This window comes from Notamacropus eugenii, chromosome 1 (assembly GCF_028372415.1).
Source record: "Notamacropus eugenii isolate mMacEug1 chromosome 1, mMacEug1.pri_v2, whole genome shotgun sequence".
Classification (NCBI taxonomy): Eukaryota; Metazoa; Chordata; class Mammalia; order Diprotodontia; family Macropodidae; genus Notamacropus; species Notamacropus eugenii.
In genome coordinates this window covers 49,365,670-49,391,913 of record NC_092872.1, presented here as the reverse complement: position 1 = coordinate 49,391,913, position 26,244 = coordinate 49,365,670, and the positions used below count along the sequence as shown (strand labels likewise).

Below are 26,244 nucleotides of genomic sequence, written 5' to 3'. Positions count from 1 at the left end.
CTCAGACACTTACTATGTGACCCTATGAAAGTCACTTAACTCTGCCTCAATTTCCTCATCAAGAAAAATGAGCTGGAGAAGGAAATAGTATCTTTGCCAAGAAAACCCCAAATGGGGTCTGACACGGTGGAACAATAATAGCCAATTTCATATAAGAGACAGCATTTTATTTCTGAGAAGAAAGTCAGGCCAATGAATAGGCTCCAGATCTGCAGGCTTCTCCTCTATGACCCCTGAGATGATAGTCTTTTCTTGGCCTTCCCTTAGCTACAAGCTTGAGTAAAATTGCTTTCCATTTCAGCCACCTGGCAACAGAAACACAGACTGAGGGCATCCGTTCTGACTTATTCAGTCCTTACCACTCTGCGGCTTCTGATGTCAGGTGGTCCTCTAGCCCCAGCGCACATCCACTGAGGCAACCTCTTCAGAAAGAGAGCTCCAGGAGGGCAGCTGGCAACTTTGGATTTTGAATCATGTGGTATGAAAGCTAGCACTCCACTCCCCTGTGATCAGAGCATTTGTCTGGGCTCTTTCCCTCCCAGAAAAGTGCAGCTAATTCAGCTTTGTGGCCTTTCATATTTTCTCCCTCTTCCAGTTCCCAAGATGTTTCTCTTATTCAAAGCATACTGCGCCCAGAGTTTAGAGGGTAGTTCTTGTCTCTGCTTATCATAATGTAGAATCCTTGAGCACACAGACTGCTTCTTTTTTTAGTTTTCATCCCGGTGGCAAAAGCAAAGCCTGGCACATAGTAGGTGCTTAATAAATGCTCAGCTCTGGCCACTCCCTCCCCCCTCAGAATGAAAAGAGGTTCACAGAGGTGCTCCAGGACAAATTCCTTACTTGTTCAGGGGAGGTCTCTTGGTGTCCTTGGATAGATAAGGACCCAGGAGTCCCTGATCCAAAGACAGGTAGGTGTTTTAGCTTAACAGAAGCACACAGTTCTCCTCCCTACCTCACTGCCTGATAAATGCCCCATCTGTTTATCTGGGTGACCTCGTCAGGGCCTACATCCTTGACAAAAAATCGTTGTCTCACAAGGGACATGAGCATTTTTTTGCTACCAAGCGTCAGGGTCCAGGGTCCTTCCTCACTCCATAGCTTCATCACACTGTCCCGGAGGTGAGCGATCTCCTCTACCCTCTGATGGCAGCAGCAGAGAGAGATATTAGGAGATTAGGAGGCTGACAGGGCCACCCTGACTAGGGAGAAAGAAGGGGTGGTTGATGGATTAATTAAAGGAATGCCAGGAAACAAACAAAAAGTGGCCAAGATTAGGAAGAAAACTAAACAAACAGTCATTTATCTCCCCTGAGTAAACTGCTCCAATCAGCTGAAAGGGTCTTATCATGGGAAGACATTCTTCTTAAGCCAAGATGGAAGGTGGGAGATTCTGACAGACAAGGTAAATGTGCACTCTGGGGCCAGTGGGACTGGGAAAGTGGAGGCTAGTTAATCTGGTGGCTGGCCACCCCAGGAGAGGAAGGAGGAGGATTGGGAGCCTTGTTTGTCCTTTGTCCTTGTTGAACCCAGGCAGGAGGGCCAAAGGAGATCCCTGGCCTGGGGAGGACACTTTAGCTCCCATTTGGTCTCTAAGACCAGGGAGCACCCATTCTCTTTATTTCCCTGGGGCATTAAAGATTGAATCTCAGACAAGTAGGGTTCTGGTGAAGGGAGGTTCCAGTTACCAGTTTGGTTTCAGCGTTAAATTTCAGGTTCTGTATGGTCCTGTTGTCCTGTATGCTGTTCTGCATCTTTATTATCTGATTCTGAAACTGGAAAATACTCACCTGAGCAAACATGAAAACTTCTAAACCCACTCTAAACTACAGTTCTAAATAGGCAGTGCCCCAATCTTACAGGGGGACTCTGGGTAAGCTTCTTCCTCTACCTATATTTCTGCAAAATGAAAGCAAAAATACTGAGTGGGAAACCCTGGTTTCTGCTGACCTCTGCCCTACTTGGGAATGTTGCAGGGAGGGGTAGACCAAACCCAAGTTGCTCAGGCTGGCTCAGGGGTCTTAAGGATGTATAATTAGCATGGAGATGAATGGCTCTTTCATTTCAGGATCCATTTCCCCCCACCCCCGCCACCAGTCAGACTCTTGGCATCTGTCCACTCGTCCCACAGGATTAAGTGCCATGTGTGGCCAGCCAGACCTCCCCTCCTAAACTTGTGTCCTCAACAGATTAAGATCCTTTGTTCTGCAGCCCTCCCTCCACCATGGAAGGCCTGAGTGAATGCAGGCAGAGAAGCCTGTTGATGGCCAGCACTGAAGATGCTGGGCCTTTTGAAGGGATCCCTGTCATGTACCGTGGCCAGTTTGCCTTGTATCTCAGCTATCTTCCTGCTAGGATTATCCTCTTTGAGCAGCTGCAAGGCAGAAAGCACTGTGGCCAACTCCTGCTTCACTATCCCCATCTCATGTTCCCTGGGGACAAAGAAGGAAAGGTCAACTGATCAAGTGCCAGGACAGGTCCAGCCCAGAGAGGCCAAGTCATGTGCACACCCTACACCTTCTCCCTGGCGGGAGCTGCTCTTGCTCCATCTCAGTGAGGCTGGGATGAAAGGAGTGGCTTGTGGGCTGAAGGGGAAACCAAACCCTAGGGAGAGAGATGAGGAAGAAAGCCAGGGTTGGGGCAGTCTTTTTTCCAGCATCTGGAGGTGCTGGAAACACAGGCATGCAGACCAACTAGCCTTTGAGAGTTCCTTGCTCTACACTCTTACTGTTACCTCATTAGTACCAGGCTCTAAAAGTCTCTACAATCTAAACAATTTCATTTCGATGTAAGTGGTAGTAGTGCAGGGAGCTCTTTGTATAAAGTGAGATCCTCAAGGGCCTCCTCTGAACCTGGTTCATGGCAACCAGGGAGTGCCAATGGAAGTCAGGAGTCCTTGGTCTATTGGTGACTCACCGTGCAACCTTAGACAAGATGTTTCAAATCTTTGGGCCTCAGTTTCCTCAATAGGAATGATAATCCCCATCCTGTCTACCTTTCAGAGTCATAGGAGGTGAGTCTTTAGAAAGACACTGGAGCATTTTCATGATGGACTCTGGGTCTCAGAACTCAACTCTACACAAGCCTTGGAGAGGACAGTGGAAGTGGGGTAGTCATTTGTTCACCACCACGACCCCAAAAGACAAATAACTATTAGTAGGCAAAGATAAAAGTGACCTAGGGTTCGCCTCTAGTTACTGAAAGCTGAGGTAACTCCCTTTCCATGGCCTCCCACAGGAGGCCTTTGATGGAGAACAGGTATGGTTGGCTGGAGAGAGGAAACAGTCCTGAACTGAAGCAGGGCACTCATCTTTTCCAGATCAGCATTTTTCAGATTCTCCATTAGTCTGGACAGAGCAATGGATTGGGAAGAAAGGGCAAAAAAAAAATGCAGAGATCTTCTAATTCTCTTCTCTTTGAAATCAACATTGGACAAGCTAGGAAAGTATGATTTAGCTCTCTTTGTGTTATGGGGGGAAGGCGAGGAGGGGAGGGTGCCTAGCCAAATGAGAATAGGCTACCGAGGCTAAGGCTGAGGAGGAAGCTGACTTGGACCTGATGCCAGCTCCTACCATCAGCAATGGCTAGTAAACATACTCATTAAGCTGCCAGGTGACTGAGGCTTAGTGGGGGTGACAGAGAGCACCTGGGAGCAAGGATCTGGATTCCAAACAAGCTGGAGGAGAAATTCAGAGGCATGGGCAAGTAGAGGATCATGTACTTATGAGTGAGATCCAAAAGCTCCTAGTGGAGCAGCAGGAGTATCTCTTTTCTCCAAATAAAGACCTGTGTGGGACAGGGAGTTGAGGGGGGGGGGGGGGGCGGGGTTGCTACACAGCCCAGGAGCTTCCGAGTCCTGGGAAGGGATCTGGATGCTTCCTTACCGGGCTTTACTCTCAGTGATGATTCTTTGATCCAAATCACTTGTATGGAAGAGGCACCTGTCATTTACATCTCCTATCTGAAACACAGTAGGAAGAGACCCAGCCAGCGTGGGCCCATAGTCACAGGCTGCTCCGAGGGAAAGAATTAGCTCCATTTCTAGCTGGAGATACCAAAGTTCTGAGCTCAGGGGGACCCCAGCTATTTTCACATCATTTCTTAAAATCCCCAACTCTTGCACATGATCACTTAGCTTGCCCACTGTTTCCTGACTCTGCTTCCTTCCCCATATTTCTCTCTAACCCTTGCTGTCTCCACTATCACTGAAAGTATCTGCCTACAGTATATAAACACTTCATAGAGCCAGAACTAGGAATTTTTTCAACAGGGACAAAAACAGATGAGGGAAATATATGTCAGTAGTTAGAAGGCCAGAGAACACAGTCCAACTGTAGATACACCAGGAGTATGCACTGTAGATTCATTAGGGCAATCTGACCCCAAACACCACAGGTTTTGGGATAAGGTGTGGCATCCCACATAACACTGAGTGACTCATGACGGTGATCACTAAGGGATATAACACCCCACCCCACCCCAGTCTGCACCTAGCACCATTTACAGTCATAGATGCTCATGGAAATCAATAGAAGAGGAGAGGAAAAGACAGAAATGTGAAACCACTAAATTTAGAGCTAGAAGCGACTCGAAGGGTCACCTCATCCAATCCCTCTCCCCTTCATTTTAGAGATGAGAAAACTGAGGACCAGAAAGTGGAAAATGACTCAGGGTCACACAGGTAATAAATTGCCAGGCCAGAATTTATTTAAACTAAGGTCTTGTGACTCCAAATCCAGAGCTCTCTGGTAAGCAGGGAGCGAAAGAGGCATAAAAGAGTGGAAAGAGGAGTAAAGGGGGATGTGAGAGAAAGCCGTGGAAGGAGATGAGAGAGAGGAGTGAAAACAGGGGAGAGACACAGGTGACGGTGGGAAAAGGTGGAGGCAAGGAGACAAAAATGCAAAAGTGACAAGAGAGATAAAAATGGCAAGGGGCAGGAGTGGGAGGGGAGGTCAGGGAGAAAGGGGGAAATGGCAGAGAAGGCTCCAATCCTTTCATCTCCACAAGCTGGCTTCCCTTGAAGCCTGGGCCCAGAGCCATTCTAGGGCTGAGGGAATGATGGAAAGACTGCTCCAGTGCCCCAGCACCAACCTGCCTGAGGAAGCTTCCCACTTTCTCCTGTAGTTCCTTCAGGTGCACTATTGTCTCATTCTGCCACTGAATGAATTTCTCTAGTGCTTTCTTTTCCTCTTCTGACCACTCCTTCTTTGCCTGAAACACAACCCCCACACACTCTTCAGGTGAGGATCAGGGTTCTAGAAATGTGAAGGACTGCTTTTTGTGCCAGAGGCAGGAAGAACTAATAGATGGGCCCCAGAAGATGGACTCAGGGTCAGGGGCCAGGAAGGTGCCCCTGGTACTTAGGTTTGTTTTTCATTTAATCCTCTAAGGCAAGTAGGAGCCACTGGGCCGGTGGCTGTTCCTTGGCCAGCTGCCATGACTAGAGACTCCAGTTTTTCTTCACTAGAACAGCAGGAACCATGCAAAGAGGGCCTAGTGGTTCCTGACCATACCCTTCTACACTTTTTCTACTTTATGCCCTGAGCAGCCAATCTGAATCCAGTCTGGAAGAACCAGAGATTTAAAGGGAAGGATCAGGGCATTTGTGCCAATGGATCAGGATATATCCTGATAAGGGACACCCAAGATAGGGACAGAAATGCCCCCTCTAGGAAACCATAGTCTGACCCTAGTACCTCCTCCAAGAAGCCTTCCCTCATCTTCTAGATCAGTAACAACTTTGCTCTCAAATATTCATCATTACTAAATCACATATTACTAAATCATGTGTAGACATCTTATCCCTGGTGGCAGGAACCATATTTTATCTAAACTTTAGATGAGTCAGATAAATATCTCTTCTAGAACCAGCCACCATTCTCTTCACATAGTAGGGTTTTGGATATGGGTTTGTCTGACCCTGGACATCTTGACCAAGGGTGGTTGCAGGATGAGCATAGAATCCTGGAGGTACTGCAGGTGCCTCATCTGGGAGTCCAGCCCTAATCATCAGGGCAATATGGTACTGAGGGAAGTTTTATTTTGGGGAAGAGAGGACCAGCCCATCTCACATGTTTGCTCCCCTTTTCCCTTCAGCTTCTTATAAGTTCCACAGAATCAAGCACATTTTTTTGATGCCTTCTGTTTACAGGGTTCTACAATACATGGTCTAGCAGGATGGTACATTGTAAGCTCTGAAGAGTTTTGTTATGTCCATGTATCCTGAGTAGGTCCTTACAGGTAGTAGGTGCTGAATAATAGTCCCAAGAAGAAGAAACATGACTTTGGGGATTTCTGAGTATCATGGGATCACCAGAGACCCCAATCACACAAAATATATCTCACAGTGGAAGAGCAGCAGGCATTCATAGGATTGGTTAGGTTGGGCAAGCAAAAAACTGCCATCACAAGTGCTGGGTACTGTCCATAAGCAAGGACCTGGGGCCAAGGAGGTTGTTATCAGGGCCTGTTCTAGCTCAGGACAGTTGTCTACTGGCCTGTCTCATAGTTGTAAGACACCGCAATCCACGAAGTAATGAACGAAAGACTGTGAGTGAATACAGCCTATGCACTGTACCTATCTCATGCTTTAGAATTGAGAGTCTGGTTCAAAAGGATTAAGATCAAAATTAGAACCTTGGGCCATGAATAAACACATAAATTCAAAACTACCTGTGTAGAGGAAAGTTTTTCAGAGCTCAGCCAAGACCAGGAAGAACCCACAGTCAGCCATGAGATAGATCAGTCCCTTCCCCTGCTTCCCTTTCATAATCCTTACCACATCAATCAATTAAAAAGCACGAAGGTCTCAAAGTCTAAAACTGGTCATAGAGATAGCTAATACTACCTTGCTTTCCCACCAGTCAATACCCTGGGGCCCCAGAAAAGGAAGCGTTCCTCAGACACTTCAGAAAAGGGTCTTTTTCAGTTGGAAAACATCTTTGGGGGGTGCTACCACCCCATCACCTCAATATACATGCAGGTGAGAAACCACAGAGTCCTTCCTATTTCTAGCTGTCTATGGAGAATATCCTTTAATATATCTCATTTGGACATACATGTCTTGAGGGTGGGTTTTTTTCTTTTTTCCCTCCCTACTGTGAATGTTGATTTATCACATAATCGACCATTTGGAGAAGGCATTTGCTACTAAAGGTAGGAACTGAAATGGGTAGGAGAAACTAATCAAGTCTGCTTATTTTAAAATTCCTAGAACTCAAGGAAAGAGCCCTCATTCAAATTTTTATAGCAAGCGACCATTATTTAGGGGAAATATATGGAGCAGACCAACAAATGGCATCCCCTGCTAATTTGGAGGCATCAAATAAGTCTAAAGAGCTGGTGGGAATAGGGGAGCTATCTGCACCAAATAATTTCCCATTCATACAAATACATCTCATCATCCATAGGGGTATCCCTCTAGAACTCCCAGGTCCCTCACCAGACACTTACCTCAGACATTTTCAGGTTCAGGGTCTGTTCCTGAAGGTCAAATTTCCAGCTCAAAGCTACAAAGTGGTCACTCAGGTCTCTGACCTCCCTGACCAACTGGCCAATGGACTCCTCCAAGACCTGACTCTTTTCTTGGATCTGGAATAATATTTGACATGATTGAGTACCCAGCAAAGTCATCTTTCTGAAAGCAACCAGTCACGTAATGATAGGAAAAATCACATGGGCTGAGAGAAAAGAGAAGGGAAGATGGGAGAGGTTCTAGAGCTTGACAAAGGCTCTGGGATCTAGAACTGCCAAGTACCCCTCGGAAGTCATTTAATCTGACACCCTCATTTTATAGATGATGAAACATAAGCCCAGGGAGCTGAAGGGATTTGCTCAAGGTCACACAGGTATTAAGTGTCAAAGGTCCTTGCTCTTCCTGGTGTTCTATGTCATCTCCTATTGCTTCTTGGGTAAAGCTTTGTACCCCAAAGTTCAGGCAGTGTGCTCTCTGATATAATCTTGTCTGAGCCCTGGAGAAAACAGGATCATGAACTGAGGACTAGAAGAGGCTTTAGATCAAGTTCAAACCCTTCATTTTACAGAAAAAGAAACTGAGGCCCAGGAAGGTTCTATGTTTTGCCTAAAGCTACACAGCTAATAAATGGTAGAGGCAGGACTCCAACTCAGGTCCTCTGATGTTTTGTGATTTTCTATATGACTATCTAAGAGGTCTGCCCTCCTCTCCTCTTCCTCCACTAGCCTCTGACCAGGAAGGAAAGTCAAAGTTCTAAGATTACTGTGATTGGGTGAGAGAGAGAAGAGAAGATCAAGAGAGCCTTGTTTTGGAGCTCATTCATGCACTCTCTCTCTCTCTTTCTCCCTCCTTCCATCCCTTCCTTCCTCCCTTCCCCCCACTCCACACACAGAGATTCCCCCCAAGCCACCTTTTCCAGTTCACTGCGAGCTTCACGGTGTGCATTGTCAAAAGACTCCCTGACAGCGGAGATGTCATTCTGCAGTTGGGTGGTGAATTTCTCCATACTCTCCTTCTCGAACTGTCCCTGAGCCTCTCTAAGGACAACATCACATTGACAGGGGAATCTGAGTGCCCTTGGAAATGGAGCCCAAGAGGAAGCTCTGTGGCTAGTAGTATCCACCAGAGGAGTGCTAGGGCCCTGGGCCTGGCCACAGACTCAGATTTAATCTATCACAGGATCATAGATTCATAGCCAAAAGGGATCTGGAACCCACTGTACCATTGCACTGGCAAGCAAAGTAGGATTTTTGCTGTTTTTGTTTTAGTATAATCAGGTTCCTCTGATTGAATCTTGCCTTTATCAACCAAGAGTCTTTACCAGGAGTAAAGTACAGAAATTAGAGTTTCTTTAACTTGAAACAGTATATGTATTTGTATTATTAATTATTTTAATGTGATTAAAGATCTTCCCCACCCATTAATGAGCCTGGGAAGATTTGTAGGAAAGCCCACACCTTTTGTTAATGAGGTACTGGTTCTCAAGGGTTATGATGCCCTCTGGCTCTAAAAAATGTATAAATACTTTGAGGGAGAGGTTTTATTTTTGGGCTTAGGTTTTGGAAGAAGGTTTGTGTGCCAGATGGGACTCTGAGAAGCCATTAAGCAGCCCCTCGGCTTTGAAGACCCGGATGTTGGTGCTTCCCTCTCTGGGAACTATGTCTTTATGGTCAGGTAGTTGCACATCTCTTGATTTGCGATGCATGTATTGCTTACTCTCAGGCAGTTTGGAAGTGCTATCTGTTGATTAAGATTTCTCTGTCTTTTCTCTGAAGTTCAGGGTGCTGACTTTTCCCCCTGAACTAATTGAATGATCCATGTGCTTGATTAAAGTGATTGTTGACCCCTCAAAAGTTGCCTTTCCTTTTGTAAACACAGATCTAAGACCCTGTGAGAGCAGGCCCCCCGTGTATGTCGGGGTGCTTACTGATACAACCACACTGCCTCCCAGGGCTGTCACCATCATTCAGATTTTTATGAATTCAAAAGATCAAAGATTTAAAACTGTGAAGATCTAGTGGATGATGAAATACCTTCTTGTGAATGGTAAATTGTCTTGGCATCTTCCTCCCTGCCTCCCACCCAGGGCCTTTAGTCTTAATTGATGCCCCCAAGTTAGCAAGGGATGCTGTTCTTTGGGTTGCTATGTATATTCCCCCTAGATCACACAGCAGACTCTTCCTCATTGGAGGGAGCTCAGGCCCTGAGATCACCTAGCTCAACTTCCTGAAGCCTGGAGACGTTGTGTGGTTTGCTCAAGTAAATGAATCAGATTCCAAGTTATATGTTCTTTCCATGACCCCACACTGCCTCCCAGGGTTGGCACTATCATTCAGATTTTTATTAATTCATGGGATCAAAGATTAAGATATAAAGATTTAAACCAAAGACTAAGGGCCTTAGGGACCATGGAGTCCAACCTCTTCATTTCACAGATGAAGAAACTGAGGCATAGAGAGGTGAAATGATGTGCCCAGCATCATGCAGCTAGTATATATATCTGAGGAAGCCTATGGACCCAGTTCTTGCTGACTCCAAATCCAGGACTCTACCCACAAAACCACGGGGCTTCTACCATTTCTCTGGCCCCTTTCTAATGACTTCTGAGTAAGCTTTCCTAGAAAACAAACAAGAGGAGCCCGAGACTAGAAGTGGAAGAAACCAACCACCAAATATTCTGATATTAGAAGGGCTGCCATGGGTGGGTGGTTGGGGAGAGAAGAGTGCATGAAATGAAAAGATGGAAAAATGTGAAAAGATATCTAGGAGCTCCAGCCCTTTGTGTACCCACATTCTGACCAATGAGGGGAAGGAACTGCCAGATGCAGGGCAGGCCAGCTCCACCTCTGAGGGATGAGCCCCACTCCCTCCCTTCACAAAAGGAGCCCTCAACTCCAGCCCACACCCACCTGTTCTTCTGCTCGGCCTGAAGGATCATATTGAGTGAGCTCTGGTTCTCTCTCACAAAATCAGTCAGCTGGATGACAGCCTTGTCCAGGGCTCGACACTGGTCTAAGAGATGAGACTCTTCCTGCTGTGTTCATTGTAGGAAGCTCAGAGTGGTGGGGCCAAGGCCCAGCACTTGGGGCCAGGTCCCTGGCAACCTCACTAACTCAGCTGCTGCAGAGGCCTCTGCTAAAGCTCCCATCTCCCATCTACATAGATGTGTAAGGCATGTCTACCCCCTCCCCAGAGGACATGGGAATTGAGGGATATGCTGCCTCTGTCTGGACTGGGACACTTGGCCAGCCCCAGATATAACCTGGGAATGTGAGTGTTGGGTACAGATAACAAACCTCTTGCTGGTGCTTCAGACTTCGGAAATGGTCTTCGTTTAGCACCTGGATTTTTTGCCATTTGACCTCTAGTTCTTCCCAGAGGTTCTTCTCAGATTTTAGCCTTGTGTTCTCAGAAACTTTCATTTTCTGCAGCGAGACATGACCATCCCTCTCATTCCATGAGGAGCCTAAAGACTCCTGGGTCATTAAGAGGCTGCCTTCATCCCCAGCCATCTCCCACAGCTCCTTTTTCCCTAGGGGAAAGTCTTCAGGACAGTGGCTTCACTATCTACATAGTCCTGCTTCTACTGCTTCTCAAATGCCAGTCTATTTAGATTCAGGCTGAGGGAGCATCTCACTGCTTCTAATACTATATATAGAGGAATCCCTCCAATATGGGCCCAATCTTCTTGGCCCCAGGGTGACCAGAATACTGTAGGCAAGGGATTTGGGTGGGTAACTGGTAGCATTCCTGTTTCCAATTCACACTCTGGGCCCAAAGGGACAGAGATGAAGGTGAGGGAAGAAGCAGGGAAGCCTAGAAGCTGCTCTGGGCTGCTGCTTGGGAATGCCCTCTGATGAAACTGCCAATCCTCAGGGGAACCTACCAGGCCAGGAGCAGCTCCCACCCACCTTCTCAATGGCCACAAAGTTCTTCTGAAGGTGGCCACAAAGCTTGGCTTCTCTTTTCAGGAATTTGAGACTCATCTCCTCTCCAAGCTGAAGTGCCTGAGCCTATGGAGAAATACTGCCATGAATGCCAAGCCTAGAAGAGCAGGAATGCAGGTACCTGAGTGAAGCCACATCCTGCTGGGATATCAGAACCCTCAGGCTGGAAGATCATACTATCGAGAGTTGGGAGGGATCTTAGAAAGCACCAAGACAGGCAGGGAGGGGGCAATACCATTCTACTCAGAGAGGACTAGGACTCTTAGCTTGCTAAGGGGCATCAAAAAAAATTAGTATCCTGTGTCTATGGAATATATACCCAAAGTATAAACTCAAAAAAGGCAAGAAGAAATGCAATGAAATCAGAAGACCTGGGTTTTAATCCCAATCTGCTCCTCTGTATTCTTGGGCAAATCATTTCCCTTTTCTGGGTATCATTTATTATTTTTAATAACCATCTGGTGACGTTGGAGAAGAGGTGAGAAAAAGCAACCATAAAATGAGGGGAGCGGCCCATCTCCAAGCTCCTTCCAGCTATTGGTCCTCTGAGGAGAATGACCAACACTAGAATATCACAATAATAATAACCTAGAATTCAGGGATGATCTATGAAACACAAAACAAATTCAGAGCAAGCAAGATGAAGAGGAAGGGGTGGAGAGACCGAAGCACAGCTAACGTTGGCTGTCTATTACATTAACAGCTTGGTTGATTCCCACAGCCCAGATCCTGCCTGCTCTGTTGCACCATAACATTGATGGCCTCCAGGGGACAAGTACCTCACCTGTACAACAGCCTAGGACAAGCTAGGAGTCCAGGATGCTTCTCCATCCTTCTGGTCATAGCAGAGAAACTAAGGTAAGAACTCACCCTGGAAGTGGTAGGTAGTAGGGAGAGGAAGGGGTCCCAAAAGCTTGAGGACTGAATCCTTTAGTATCAATCAATGAGACCTGAGATCTGAGGATGGAAAAGTTAGAAATGATGACCTTAAAGATCAATTGACCTTTTCATGGTACAGATTCAGCCTAAGACCACAGCAATTCAGTTTTAGAACTGAAATGTTGCCTCCTGACTTCCAAGTTCAGAGCTTTTTCCTCTGTATATGGCTGTATGTTATTCACCATCAAATGGCAAGACGCAGCAGTGAGTGACAGGATGAGGAGGGAAAAGGAAACTGATGCCACCGTTTGACGTGTTGCAGGTAAAAGGAAGGATGATGCCTATTCCTTACTTTGCTGAGCCTGACTGCTATATCCATCTTTCCTCTACTTCTCTAAATGGTGCCTGGACATAATGCTAGCATTTCCTGCCTAGTGGCAAGGGGGTAGGAACACACTAGGAATGCTGTGTACTAAGTCCAAAATCATGCCGAGTCTGGCTGTGTGACCCTGGGCTTAAGTCACTTAACCCTGTTTGCCTCAGTTTCTTCATCTGTAAAATAAGTTAGAAAAGGAAATGGCAAATCACTTCAATATCTTTGCCAAGAAAATCCCCAAAAGGGTCACAGAGTCAGATATGACTAAAAAACAACTCAACAAGAAAGTCCCAAACCCTCAGGTCGGGGCCCAGGATGGAGGACTCTTTAGAAAGTGAGTGGACTGGGCCACTTCTCCCATTATCCAACACTGACAGAGTTGTTAGGCTTTGCTGCCCATCCCCTGAGCTTGACGTGCCATGGTGCAGCCGTGATCCTGACTTCTCAAAGGGCAATGAGAAAGGAACACCAACGATACTTGGCAGCTGAACTATCGGCAAACAAGGGCTGTATCTTTTAGCATTATCAAGGGGCAGCTGAAAGCTCACCCTGTTGCATAGTTCTTCAGACGAGCCCTGTATATGGTGACGATACCTAAAGTCCAGGGTCACTATTTGCAGAACTGAAGAGGCTGTATTGCAAAAATTCACATCGATGCCCTCTATTACACTTCCTTCTAGGGGAAGTTCAAGCATACCATACTCATTGCCCAAGGTCCCCAATAAAGAACACAGAACAGAAACAACTCCCCCAAATCTAGAGTAAGTTGAGATCCTTTATTTTTCCTTATATCAGACTCTTTTTCCATAAAGCTATTCCCATTTCACAAGTGGGGAAAAGATACAGACAGCTTAAATGATTTGGCAAGTTGATGATAAGACCAGAAAGGAATCCTTTGGTTTGGCACCTGGGACACATTTCATTCAAGAAGCATTTCTTAAATACTCACATATGGCAGGCATTGGGTCATGTACAAGATGAAATACAAAGACAAAATGAAAATCTCTGCCAGCAGGAGATTACTGGAGATATAAGAAGGCCAGGAGGATAGGCAGCAAAGCCCAGCAGTCCTCTGTTTCCCACCAGTTTGGGGTAGAGAGGGGTAGGCATGGAGACATGTACATAGATAAGTAAATGTGAATGTATATATATATATATATGTATACCTATAATATACATATATACACATAGTGTGTGTATACACATTTGTGTATAAAGGTAAGGTAAGAACTTACATTCTTACCTTACCTTGATGAGTTATAGGTAACTTCCTCAAGTGAAGTTTGGATTCAGTCAAAGGGCCACACTTGAGGACCTAGAGGACCACATGTGGCCTTAAGGCTGCAAGTACCCCACCCCTGAACTAGAGGATAAGAGAAATGAGGTTTGAATATTTAGTTTTGGGAGTAATCTATATTGAGAAAACAGTTTTTGAGCTGAGGAGGTCATCAACAGAGTGTTCAGGACAGAGATGTAGGAGTACCACCAAGAAGTCTTGAAAATCCAAAGACAGAGGGTCTCTAGAAGGAAGGACATCAGATAAATGAAGGCTGGAGAGAACTAGCAAACTTCTTAGAGGAACACGTTTTGTTTAGGTCAATATATGAAATGAAATGAAATGAAATGAAGAAGTAGGGCACTTTGAGAAGAGACACTAATATGGTGAAAGTCTTGAGTATTGGTTCTTGAAAAGAAGCACTACAGGGACCTGAAAACTGCTTCTTTTAGGAGTATTTAAGGGGTTTTGTGACGTAGAGACTAAGTATTTGTGTCTCCATGTTTTAATGGGGAATTGAATCAATAAACCCAAGTTTCAATGAAAGTAGGTGGTTGAATGGTTGAATATAAGAAATAATTTCTTGATGATCAAGGGGATTAAATCACAAAGGAAATCTCCATCTTTTAAGAGCTTTAAGAAGAGAAGACAATGCAATTATATACCCTGAATAATTGCTGACATTCACTCACCTTGAGGTGTGCTTTGGCAGGGAGGGGCAGGATTGGCTGCTCTAAATTCCTTCTAATTTGAGCATTCTATGAATTTTATATAATTATAGAATCACGTAATCTTAAGAGTTGGAAGTTGCCTCACAGATCAGGTAAACCCTATCTGAATAGGAATCTCTCTAACAATATATGAACAAGGGACCTTTGCTTGAAGATCTCAAACAAATGAACCACTATTCGGTCATACTTTCCCTCTCCTGCACTTATGTAGCTGATTTTTTGAACCTGAGTGTAGGAATTGATTTATTCCTATACCATTTCACCTCATTAGATTTGAGCCTGCCAACATCTTTCTGGATCCTCACTCTATCATCCAAATACATCTGGTATCCTCACAGCTTTGTGCTATTGGCAGTTTTTGGGAAGCATGCTGTTCATGCTTTTATTTAAGTCAATGACTAAAATGTTAAATAGCACAGCGCCAAGCACAAAATTCCTGGGGTGACTTCTTCCAAAACACTAATGACTACTTTTTGAGTCTTGATTCAACTAGTTCCAAACCTCTCTAACTGTATTAAGATCTAGTTTCCATCTCTCTAACATTTCCAATAAAAAGAGCAGGAGAAATTCTGCCAAATATTTTCCTGAAATTTAGGTAAATTAAATCTACAGCATTCCACTGATTACCAGTCTAGTACCATATAGCAAAGGCAAAGCAGTGTCAAAATGATCTATTCTTGATGAAGTGATGTGTTTTTTTTTAAATCACCAATCCCTTTTCTAATAATTCCATAACCATCCATATAATAATAAATCAAAGTGAAACTTACTGGCCTCAGTTTACAGACTCTACTTTCTTCCTTTTTTAAAAAAAAAAAAAAGACCTTTGCCCATCTTCAGTGAGATGGCACCCCTTCCACTCTCAACAATCATGGGGGGCGGGGCAGTTAATGATCTTTGAATCACATCCACCATGTCTTTCAGCACCCTGGAGGTAACTCCCTCATCCGATTCCTCCTTCTCTTTGGTTTAAACTCCCTATTGGTCATTTTTGTCCTTGTTAGAGAAAATAGAAACAAAAGAGTCGAATAACTGTGGCTTCTTCATTGCCTTTATCTTGACCACCTGGAATATTAGACCCATCCCTTCTTTGATCCTCTTTTATCACTGTAGACTATAAAACAACAAGCTCACACTCCTTTGTTCTTAGTATACTTTGCCAGCCTTAACATTCCTGAAACTATTTTTACAGAGCCATGTCCTACATCTGCATTTATCTACTGTTACCTGCTTTTGCTTTCACCTTCTGTTACTTCTCACATGAGTTCCCTGTGCATCTACATTGACTTCTTTAGACAACTCCACTTTTATTCTCACATCACTGGAACTATTTCTATTTCATGTCTTTAGAACTTCATTCTTTTCCTACTAAAAACACTGGAGAATGTAGGAATAAAGGGAACTTTCCATAAAATAATAAGCAGTATCTATCTAAAACCTTCAGCAAGCATTATATGCAATGGGGATAAGCTAGATGCATTCCCAATAAGATCAGGGGTGAAACAAGGTTGTCCATTATCACCACTATTATTCAATATGGTACTAGAAATGTTAGCTGTAGCAATTAGACAAGATAAAGATATTCAAGGAATAAGAATAGCCAAAGAAGAAACTAAGTTATCACTCTTTGCAGATGATATGATGATTTACCTAGAGAATCCCAGAGATTCAAGTAAAAAATTACTTGAATTAATAAACAACTTTGGCAAAGTTGCAGGTTACAAAATAAACCCACACAAATCTTCTGCGTTCCTATATATTAGCAACAAAGTCCAACAGCAAGAGATAGAAAGAGAAATCCCATTTAAAGCTAGGGTAGACAGTATAAAATACTTAGGAGTCTACCTGCCAAAACAAACCCAGGGATTATATGAACACAATTACAAGACACTTTTTGCACAAATAAAGTCAGATTTAAGTAAGTGGAAAAACATTAGTTGCTCATGGGTAGGCCGTGCTAATATAACAAAAATGACAATTCTACCTAAATTAATATACTTATTTAGTGCCATACCAATTAAACTATCAGACAATTATTTTCTAGAGCTGGATAAAATAATATCAAAATTCATTTGGAAAAACAAAACGTCCAGAATATCAAAGGGACTAATGAAAAGAAATGCTTGGGAAGGTGGCCTACTGCTACCGGACCTCAAACTGTACTATAAAGCAGCAATTATCAAAACCACTTGGTATTGGCTAAGAAACAGAGAGGTAGACAAGTGGAATAGACTTGGCACTCAAGATGCAGTAGGCAAGGAATATAGCAACCTTCTGTTTGATAAACCCAAGGACCCCAGCTTCTGGGATAAGAACTCATTGTTTGACAAAAATTGCTGGGAAAACTGGATAACAGTGTGGCGGAAATTAGGCATAGACCCATACCTGACACCGTACACAAGAATAAAGTCCAAATGGGTACATGATTTAGGTATAAAGATTGATACCATGAATAAACTGGAGAAGCAAGGAATAGTGTATTTATCAGATCTATGGAGAAGGGAAGAATTCTTTACTAAAGGAGAGATACAAAGCATTATGAAATGCAAAATGGATAACTTTGATTACATTAAACTGAGAAGTTTTTGCACAACCAAACCCAATGCAACCAAAATCCGGAGGGATGTAGTAAATTGGGAAAGAATTTTTACAGCTAAGCTCGGGGATAAAGGCCTCATTTCTAGAATATATAGAGAACTGACTCATATGTATAATCATACAAGTCATTCCCCAATTGATAAATGGTCAAAGGATATGAACAGGCAATTTTCAGAGGAAGAAATTAAAGATATCTATAATCATATGAAAAAATGCTCTAAATCACTATTGATTAGAGAGATGCAAATCAAAACAACTCTGAGGTACCACATCACACCTATAAGATTGGCAAACATGACAGAACAAGAAAATGATAAATGCTGGAGAGGATGTAGGAGAGTTGGAACACTAATTCATTGTTGGTGGAGCTGCGAGCACATCCAACCATTCTGGAGAGCAATTTGGAACTATGCCCAAAGGGCTACAAAAATGTGCATACCCTTTAACCCAGCAATATTGCTACTAGGACTATATCCCCAAGAGATCATAAAAATGGGAAAGGGTCCCACATGTACAAAAATATTTATAGCAGCACTCTTTGTAGTTGCCAAAAACTGGAAGTCAAGGGGATGTCCATCAATTGGGGAATGGCTGAATAAATTATGGTATATGAATGTAATGGAGTACTATTGTGCCATAAGAAATGATGAACAAGAAGACTTCAGAGAGGCCTGGAAGGACTTATATGACCTGATGCTGAGCGAAAGGAGCAGAACCAGGAGAACTTTGTGCACAGCAACGACCACAGTGTGCGAGAGTTTTTTCTGGTAGACTTGGAATTTTGTAATAACGCAAAAACTTCTTATAAAAAAAAAAAAATCCCAAAGGTGGTTCTCAAGGCAAAATGCCTTCCGCACTCAGAGAAAGAAATATGGAAGTCATTCACAAAATGTAGCAGATCATGTTTGTGTATGTGTATGTGTTTGTGTATCATGTTTTGATTTGTTATATGATTTCTTTCATTTATTTTAGTCTGACTACATAGCATGACTATAGTGAAAATATACTCAATAGGAAAGTATATGTAGAACCTATACAGAATTGTATGCAGTCGTGGGGAGGGAGGGGGGTAGTGGGAGGTAGGTGTGGGGGGGATAAAATCTCAATTGTATGGCAGTGATTGTTAAACATTAAAAAATAATAAAAAAAAAAAAAAGAACTTCATTCTTGAGAGTTTCCAATTCCTCATCAGTTAATTTCTCCCTACATTCTTCTCTGAATCCTTTGCAATTGGGCCTCCTGAAATCTAAAGTAAATGTAGAACCACATCCAACTTTCCTCACTTGCTCTGCTACCAGTTCTGTGAAGGCACAATCACTTTTCCCCAAGGTTCCTATTGTCCCTATTTTAGCAATCAGTTTGTCCTTCCTTGTTGGTCCAAACCAGATCCCGAATAGCAGTTCTCTTCATTTATTTCTGTGTCTTTTGAAGGATGAAGTCATAACCAAGCAAATCAAGAATTTATTTGCTGCTCTATTACTGAAAGAGTGAGCGAGAGTGCATGTCTAGATAAAGGAAATCCCCTACCACCACTATCATGCTTCTGTCAGGTTTGTCATCTGTCTTCTGAACTCCTTAGCTACTTAAAAATGTTTTTACTGATGCCTTTTACTGTTACATCACATTAATTTTCAAACATATTTCTTCCCCTCCCCCTGCCATCCTGAAAGCTATTCCTTATAACCAATAATAAAAATAGAAAGAAAAAAACGGTGAGTGGTTCAGGAAAATCAACACACCAAACGTGTCTGACAGCATCTGCAACATTCTACAACCATAGTCCCCCACCTCTGCAATGGAAGAAAATGCCTTTTCGCAGCTCTTCTCCAGGACCCAGTTTGGTCACTATAACTACACAGTGCTCAGTTTCATTTTATTTTTCTTTCCATTTACATTTTTGTAGCCATTGTGTATGTTATTTCCTTGGTTCTGTTTACTTCACTCTGAATCAGTTCATGTAAGTCTTCTCATGATCCTCTGGATTTTTCATATTCATCATTTCTTACAGTACAGTAACATTCCATTACATTCATGGTCTAGTTTATTTAGTGATTCCCCCAAATAATGAGTACTTGCTCTGTTTCTAATTCTTTGCTGCCACAAAAAGTGCTGCTAAGAATATTTAAGTACATACCCCTCATCTCTTTCTATCCAGGTAGTTGATAATCTTCCCTGGGGTCCCCCACTTCTACAAACCTGGCTCTCTTCACCTTCTGGGTTCAAAGCAGCCATCTCCTCAGGCTAACGGATTCCCAAGAATAGAAGGGAAGTCAGATGTTGGCTCCTGACTGACCTGTATCCCAGCGATATCCCGACTAGTTCGGCAGGCATTCTCTTCCTGGTTCTGCCGCAGGACATTGCAGGCTGTTTCCCGCCCCTCTGCTTCTTCCTTTAGGTCCCCACTCAGTTTGTCCAACCTATGGGTAACAAGCATGGTGTACAGAAAGAAGACTGACCTTGACCCTTCCTGGTTCTGAAACAGGAGTGCTTTAACTCTCTGAACCTGTTTCCTCATCTGTAAAACGGGGCCAGTACTATTTATACTACTTACCTCAGGGCTGTCTGAAAGGAAAATATGCACTAGTCCTGAAGTGGGATAACAAATATAAGATTGATATGATTAACATGCTTTCAGCCTTTCAAGGAAAACGTCTTCTCCACTGCTTTATCCATCTGGGCTTGGCAACCCTAAGTATGAGGCTTGACTGTACAAATAGGACCATTCCACCCAAAAACTAGAAGGAGTTTTGGCAGCATATTAATTAGTATATGTAAACCATGAGTATTTCTCAGGCTGAGATGGATAAGGACAGAATTTTGATGGATCCAAACTTCCATGTTGCAGACTATGCAGTCATCACATCAAGCCTGCCCTCATCCTGAATACAAAGATAAAAAAGAAAACCAGTTCTGTCCTCCCTCCACCACCCCCCACTCCCCATTTAAAGGATCTGTCTCCACAGCATAAGCCAACATCAAGATTCATTATGGAAAAGGCAAAGCCAGCTTTGCCCTCTTTCTCTGTTGGCCAGTGATGAGATTAATGGCAAGCACAGAAATTTTCTGGAGGCTTCCTTAATGGCCTTCTTCAGTCTGGATCCAATGAACCTTTCTAGCCCTCTCATATACAACCGTCCTTTACTTACTCTACACCTCCTAATTAAACTGAATGTGTTCATCCTTCGTTGCCGAAGAAGACCATGCCATCAGAGAAATGATGACATGACTTGCACTTGACTTTGTTTTGAGTGAAGGAGGGCTGTGCAGGTCACCAGCCTCACTTTTCCCTCCTGACCTGGCTATGCTGGTGAAGATCTATATTTCTCCTCCCCTTGTTGTTGTTCAGTTTCGTCTGACTCTTTGTGACCCCATTTGGGGTTTTCTTGGCAAAGATACTGGAGTGGTTTGCCATTTCCTTCTCCAGTTCACTTTTACAGATGAGGACACTGAGGCAAACAGGGTTAAGTGACTTGCCTAGTGTTTGCCACAAGCTAGTAAGTGTCTGAAAACAGATTTGAACTAAGGAAGATGAGTCTTCCTGATTCCAGGCAACTGCACCACTTAACTGCCCTCCTCCTCCCCTACATGACTATGGAGTTATTCCTTCCACATTAGTTAGGAGCATGGCATCCCTATGATCTGGAAAATCCATGTAAAATCTTTTGATCCTCACTTTGTACCAGAGAAGTCTGAATTTTTTTTCTTTTACGGGTTGTTTACAATACTTCGTTGTAAAATTCAGGTTATTATACAATTATATGTATATATATACATATATATATACATATACCACATGTGTATATACATGTATACATATACCACATGTATATATACATGTATACATATACACAGTTTCGGAGTTTCTAAACTTTTTCTGTGTCATCTGTTGGCCTTTGCTTGACATCTGAGGGTTCTACAAAACTCTCCAAAAATTCTCATTTAATTTCTTATGCTGACCTGTGATATAGGAAAACCACAACAGGGAAAGTTGCAGTGGGGAAGGGATAACTGTAAACCTGGTTTCCTTGCAGACTGTCTGGTCTTTCTCAAATCTATCGTTCCCATAACTTCCAGGGTCATCACCTTAATTCACCCCTTCGAACATGCCCTTCGTCTGCTAAAAACCTTTCAGAGGCTCTCCACCATCTTCCAAAAGAGAAGCATAAACTTCTGGCTCTGCCCCATAAGGTGCTTCACCATCTAGGTTCAGAATCTTTTTTCTAACCTTTTCATGCTAATGTTTGTCACAAACTCTATGTGGCCAACAAAACTGCATTTCTCTCCCCTACGTTCTCAACCTGTTCTCTCTCATCTCTTTGCCTTTGCTCATGACATGAGTCTAGACTGAACGTTCCCTCCCCATCTGTGTTTGCTAAAAGCCCTCCCCTCCTTTAACGCCCAAGGAGCATGCCATTTCCTCTATGAAGCCTTCTCTAGCATCCCACTACCCCCAGGTAAAAGTGAGCCTCCCCACCTCAAATTTCTAGCATTCTGCCAGAATCCTCTCCTCTATACCTATCTCAGACTCTTCTACTAGTCATTCCTTGACAACAAGGTCTCTATTGTATTAATTCTGGAATCCCTGGCAGCTGGCATAGTGCTTTGCATGTAGTTGGTGCCTCACAACCATTTAAACAAAACTCATTCTGGTATGAACTTACTTGTTCCATCCTTATTTCATACTACTCCCTTCTGTGCACCACTTTTCAGTGATCAGCAAGTATTTATTGATCACCTATAACATGCTTAACCACATACAGAATATGGAAGATGGAGAAAGCATGGTCCTTAGCCTCAACAAGCTAATGGTCTAACTGGAGAGACATGACGTAAAATGTGAAAAATAAAGCAATAAGTGATTTATGTAACAGTTCAAGTCAACAATAGATTAAATGCTCGTTACAAGGCCATACACAAAAAAATTATCAAATGAAGTAGACAGATCATAACCATTACAGGAGCTCAGAGGGGAGAGATATCACTATGGATTAGCAAGTGAAAGAAGGTTTTAATGAATGTATACATCAGATAAGAGAAAAGGGCCTGGAAAAGAGAAAGAGGAGGATGGAGCCACACATACCTAAGGTGCAGTTCTGCCTCAAAGTTTTTCTTTTCTGTATCCTGGAGAGCCTGTTTCCGCCTAATTTGGGCTAGGGACTCTCGGACCTCCACCAACCTGAAATATAAATTATTCTCTACTCCTGGGCAGCCTTGACAACCTCTTCCCCCCATCTGGTGGCGGGGAGATCTATGTGGGAGATTGGGCAACTGCCTAGGTCTTTACCCATTTTAAGACAGAGAGGCCCAAGACCTTTCTTGCAGAGCTTAAATGTCACTGGACGTTCCAGAGAAACCAGCCAGAGGTCTTGATCTTGGGCAATGAGAACCCCTAAACCACTTGGGACCAGAAGACCTCTCCTTCCTCCCCTACCCAAGCCAACAGGATGGCTGTGTCAGTAGGTGACATTATTTAGATCACTTGAGTAGGCTGACGGAGGAAGCCCTGGAGTACCTTGTCCCTTCTGGCCACCTTCTGCAAGGGAGCATCTCTGCTATCAAAGGGTAGATAGAAGAAATGCTCCTGAACCCAGAACAGCAGGATCTACCCCACCACCCTTCTTTGGTGCCAAAATCCTTGTTCTGGAGTTGTTTGGGAATGACATGCTGGTTCCAAAATCTACTCCAATACCTATGTGAGATGGACAAGGGAATGGTCTCTGGACATGAGGAGAATGTGTACCTTTTCTCCATTGACTCCATGTGGCTCCTACTTGCAGCACTGGAGAGCTACAAAGAGAAGGATTTAAGCATTGGGTTTTGATTTTTGTTTTTTTAATTTACCCAGGCCTTCTACTATGATCCATGGTGCCTGACAGCTAGATAATGGTCCCAGAGCTTGACAGGCTACACAGCTAGGACTGCCAGGTAGAAACAACTTGTGGGTAAGAAAGAGTTACTTTTCTGGGACTCTAAGGCTGGACAAGTGGAAATTTGGCCCTGGGAAAGACATGCTGCCAGTGAGCCAGTTTCCTCATTTTTATAATGAAGGGGTTGGGGTAGATGACTACTAGGCTTCCATCAAATTCTGAAGTTTGATTTTTATCACTATAGCTGTCCCATTTATCAAATGGAAGGATCAGGGGATAGGTATGAAGTGGTACAAAGAGAAGGCAGGATTCCCAAGAGGATAAATTCCATTTAGGGGGGCCTGGAAGGACGGCACAGGAGTGAGAAGAGGGAAGGAATTTACTTCTCAGCAAAACATTCTACAACATGCTAAAATCCTGGTGATGTGATGACCAAGGAAGGCCCAACAAGAGACAGACAAAAAAGATGGCTCTAGAATAGCCTGTGGCCAGTTTGTCCCCAAGTGTTCACACAGACTATTTGTACCAGACCTGTGGTAGAGCATTCTGAACTCATATTGGTCTGATCAGCCACAGTTGGACACACTGAAACTTGACTCTAGTATAGTGATGTCATTTTGTTCCTCTTTGAGAATGAAGGACAACAACCAGACCATGCCAGTTTGCCAGCCCACAGTGGTTCACACAAGAAGAAAGTATCTTCCAAAGGAGTTGACAATGAACAGTAAGCTCACCTCACAGGCTTCCTTCTCTGGGATCCGGGTAAGCTGCTTCACCTCATCACGAATCAGCTCCAACTCAGAGTCTTGTACCTGTATCCGGGCCCGGATCTGGAGCAGCTCCCGCAACAAACTCAAAATAGCTTGGTCTGAACGCTCCTTGTGCCCTCGAAGGCAGACCACCTCAGCCTGCAGATCTGCCACCCTTCAATACAACGGCAGAGTGGTCAGACCGTAGGTCAAGGGAGATATACACTCAGTGGCAAGGGAACAAGGAGAGGAGACAGGCTGATAAGCTTATTTACTCAAAGGTAGATTTAACCAGGAAGGGTGAGCATGTACATTAAAACCATAATCACCCATGTCACCTAGAAGTATGGGGAATAGGATTTAAGGAGTATACCGCCACTCGGATCCCACCTCTAAAAGAGAAAGTGATTCTGGGCTCAGACACCTCAACCTCAAGGAAGTTGGAAAGTGGTTTTGGCTTCACAAAGCTGTCCTTTCTGGAGCAAGGTATAAGAGAAACCGTATCCTAAGTGTTGAGACAAAGGTACTTACCACTGTTCCAGCTGCTTCCAGCGTTTCAGAGTGTCTTGCTCAAGAGTCAGGTTGGAAGACGCTTGGGGGTTGTACTCAGTACTATCTGAGATCTCCTCTACAATCAGGGTTTCTGGGATCTTCAGACCATCTTTGAGAAGGAGCCCCAGGTCCTCCAGAGTGGCTGAGCTACTCATAGTAGCAATGTGGACTTAGTCTGGCTCCGTGCTGAGAGTCAATCCTATAGTAAGAGGGTAATGCAAACAAGGCACTGCATTTAGCAGCACAATAAATGGGTCTTCATAACTTATACCTGGAGAAGGGTCTTCCCTTGCCTTCCTGACTCACTGCAAGACCTTGGATCTAGTAGGTTTCTTCCCCTTTGGAGGTCTTCAGGCCAAGGCTGGATAACCACATATTGGGTATGTTATAGTGAGACTCTTTTTTCAGATATAATTTGGACCTGATGGTTCCTAAGGTCCTTTCCAAATACGAAATTCTGTGATTGGCAGGGAGATCCCAAATGCCAGGATGTATTCTGAACTTTCTAGCCCCTATAGAAAGAAAGAAGTTGACTCTAGATTGCTAATACTAAACTCTCCGAAAAGGGATCTCTTCAAAACATTGCCTCCAACTCTTAAAAAAAATGATAAATAGCTCCTTTATGGTTTACAAAGTATTTTTCTTACCTACATTACCTTATCTGATCTTACAAGTGTGTTAAATAGTGTGATATCCTTATTTTCAGATGAGGAAACTGAGGTTTAGAAATTAACTTGTCCCAGAAGACACAGTGAATGGCAGAGTTGAGGCTTGAGACTAATGCTCGATGCCAAATTGCCTCTCAAAGTTGAATCATACTGACCCCCAACTGGCACTGGATTCAGAGAACCTGGGTTAAAATCCTGACCAGTATTTACCGCCTATAGGACTTCAGGTAAGATACGTTGCTTCCCATTATAAAAATGATGGCTTCCTGAGCACCCTCCCAGCTTGAGACTTAGGATCTCTAGACTAAAGCTAACCTTTAGCCCTCCTTACTAAGTCCCAGATACTGAAAACAGGCCCCATCTCATAGATTTAGAAACAAGGACAAGAGCAGAAAGCTGAGACTTCGTTGGCCCATCTTCTTCATCTTGGCTCTAAACACACTGTTTCCTTTAGAGACTGGCTCTGGGTCAGGTGATCTTTCCTTGTGGCTTCCTAGCCTTATGCGGGGCACCTCTTTGCTTTGAATCAGCTGGACTCTAGGGTAAACTGTGAGGGAGGGAAGGGAACCCTAGAGCGAAAGAACTACCCCATTTTTCCCCCTCCCACCTCGTCCCTCAGTGGTTTACCAGATCTGGGAGGGGAGGGGGAAGGATGGCTGAAGCAGTTGGGAGAGCCTGCTGAGTTGACAGATGCTAGTGTCCTTACATCTTGCCTTCATGGGGAACCTATCTAAGCAGTGGGAACTGATGTGAACTTGTTCCGGAACCTTCCCTTCAACTAGAAACTTATGACCTCACTGCCCAACTGTCACTCTTAGAATCAAACCCTCTTCAGCCTTTCTCTAGCCTTGCACAGAATCCAAAAAAAGCTGGTAGGCAAGCAAAGGACCAGCAGCTAAAAGTCCTAATATGTTGGCTGACCCTTTACTGGGAGTGTATAAAGAAATATGGTGGTAGTCTAGGCATACCTTGTTTTCTCTTCCCAAGTCTCACTTACCTGGAAGAAAAGATACAGGAACAGGAAAACAGGTCTACTTCTGTCCCATCTAAAGTAGTAAACAGTCAAGCCTAGTTGTGGGAAATATTCCCACAATTTTTAGTGTCTAAAATGGGGACATTAGCAAAAAGTG

At 43.7% G+C, this 26,244-nt stretch overlaps 1 protein-coding gene across 5 annotated transcripts; it reads right to left on the bottom strand.

Annotated features, from left to right (window-relative positions):
* Positions 1–150: 150 nt before the first annotated feature.
* CCDC154 (coiled-coil domain containing 154) lies at positions 151–25,904 on the bottom strand. 5 transcript variants are annotated; one of them, XM_072600214.1, is made up of 17 exons: positions 25,742–25,904; positions 24,426–24,645; positions 23,880–24,069; positions 23,019–23,065; positions 22,359–22,454; positions 19,572–19,695; positions 11,383–11,484; positions 10,768–10,896; positions 10,381–10,505; positions 8,382–8,508; positions 7,450–7,587; positions 5,089–5,208; positions 3,882–3,958; positions 2,312–2,429; positions 1,686–1,772; positions 953–1,140; positions 151–305 (listed from the first exon to the last, which is right to left on the bottom strand). In XM_072600214.1, the coding sequence occupies exons 2-17, from the start codon at positions 24,599–24,601 to the stop codon at positions 185–187; spliced, it is 1,965 nt and encodes a 654-aa protein (XP_072456315.1). In that variant the 5' UTR covers positions 24,602–24,645; positions 25,742–25,904; the 3' UTR covers positions 151–184. The 5 variants fall into 5 exon arrangements, with proteins under 5 accessions (XP_072456315.1, XP_072456337.1, XP_072456326.1 ...); XM_072600236.1 differs by having other exon boundaries at positions 1,062–1,140; XM_072600225.1 differs by having other exon boundaries at positions 1,686–1,766.
* Between the last annotated feature and the right edge of the window lie 340 nt (positions 25,905–26,244).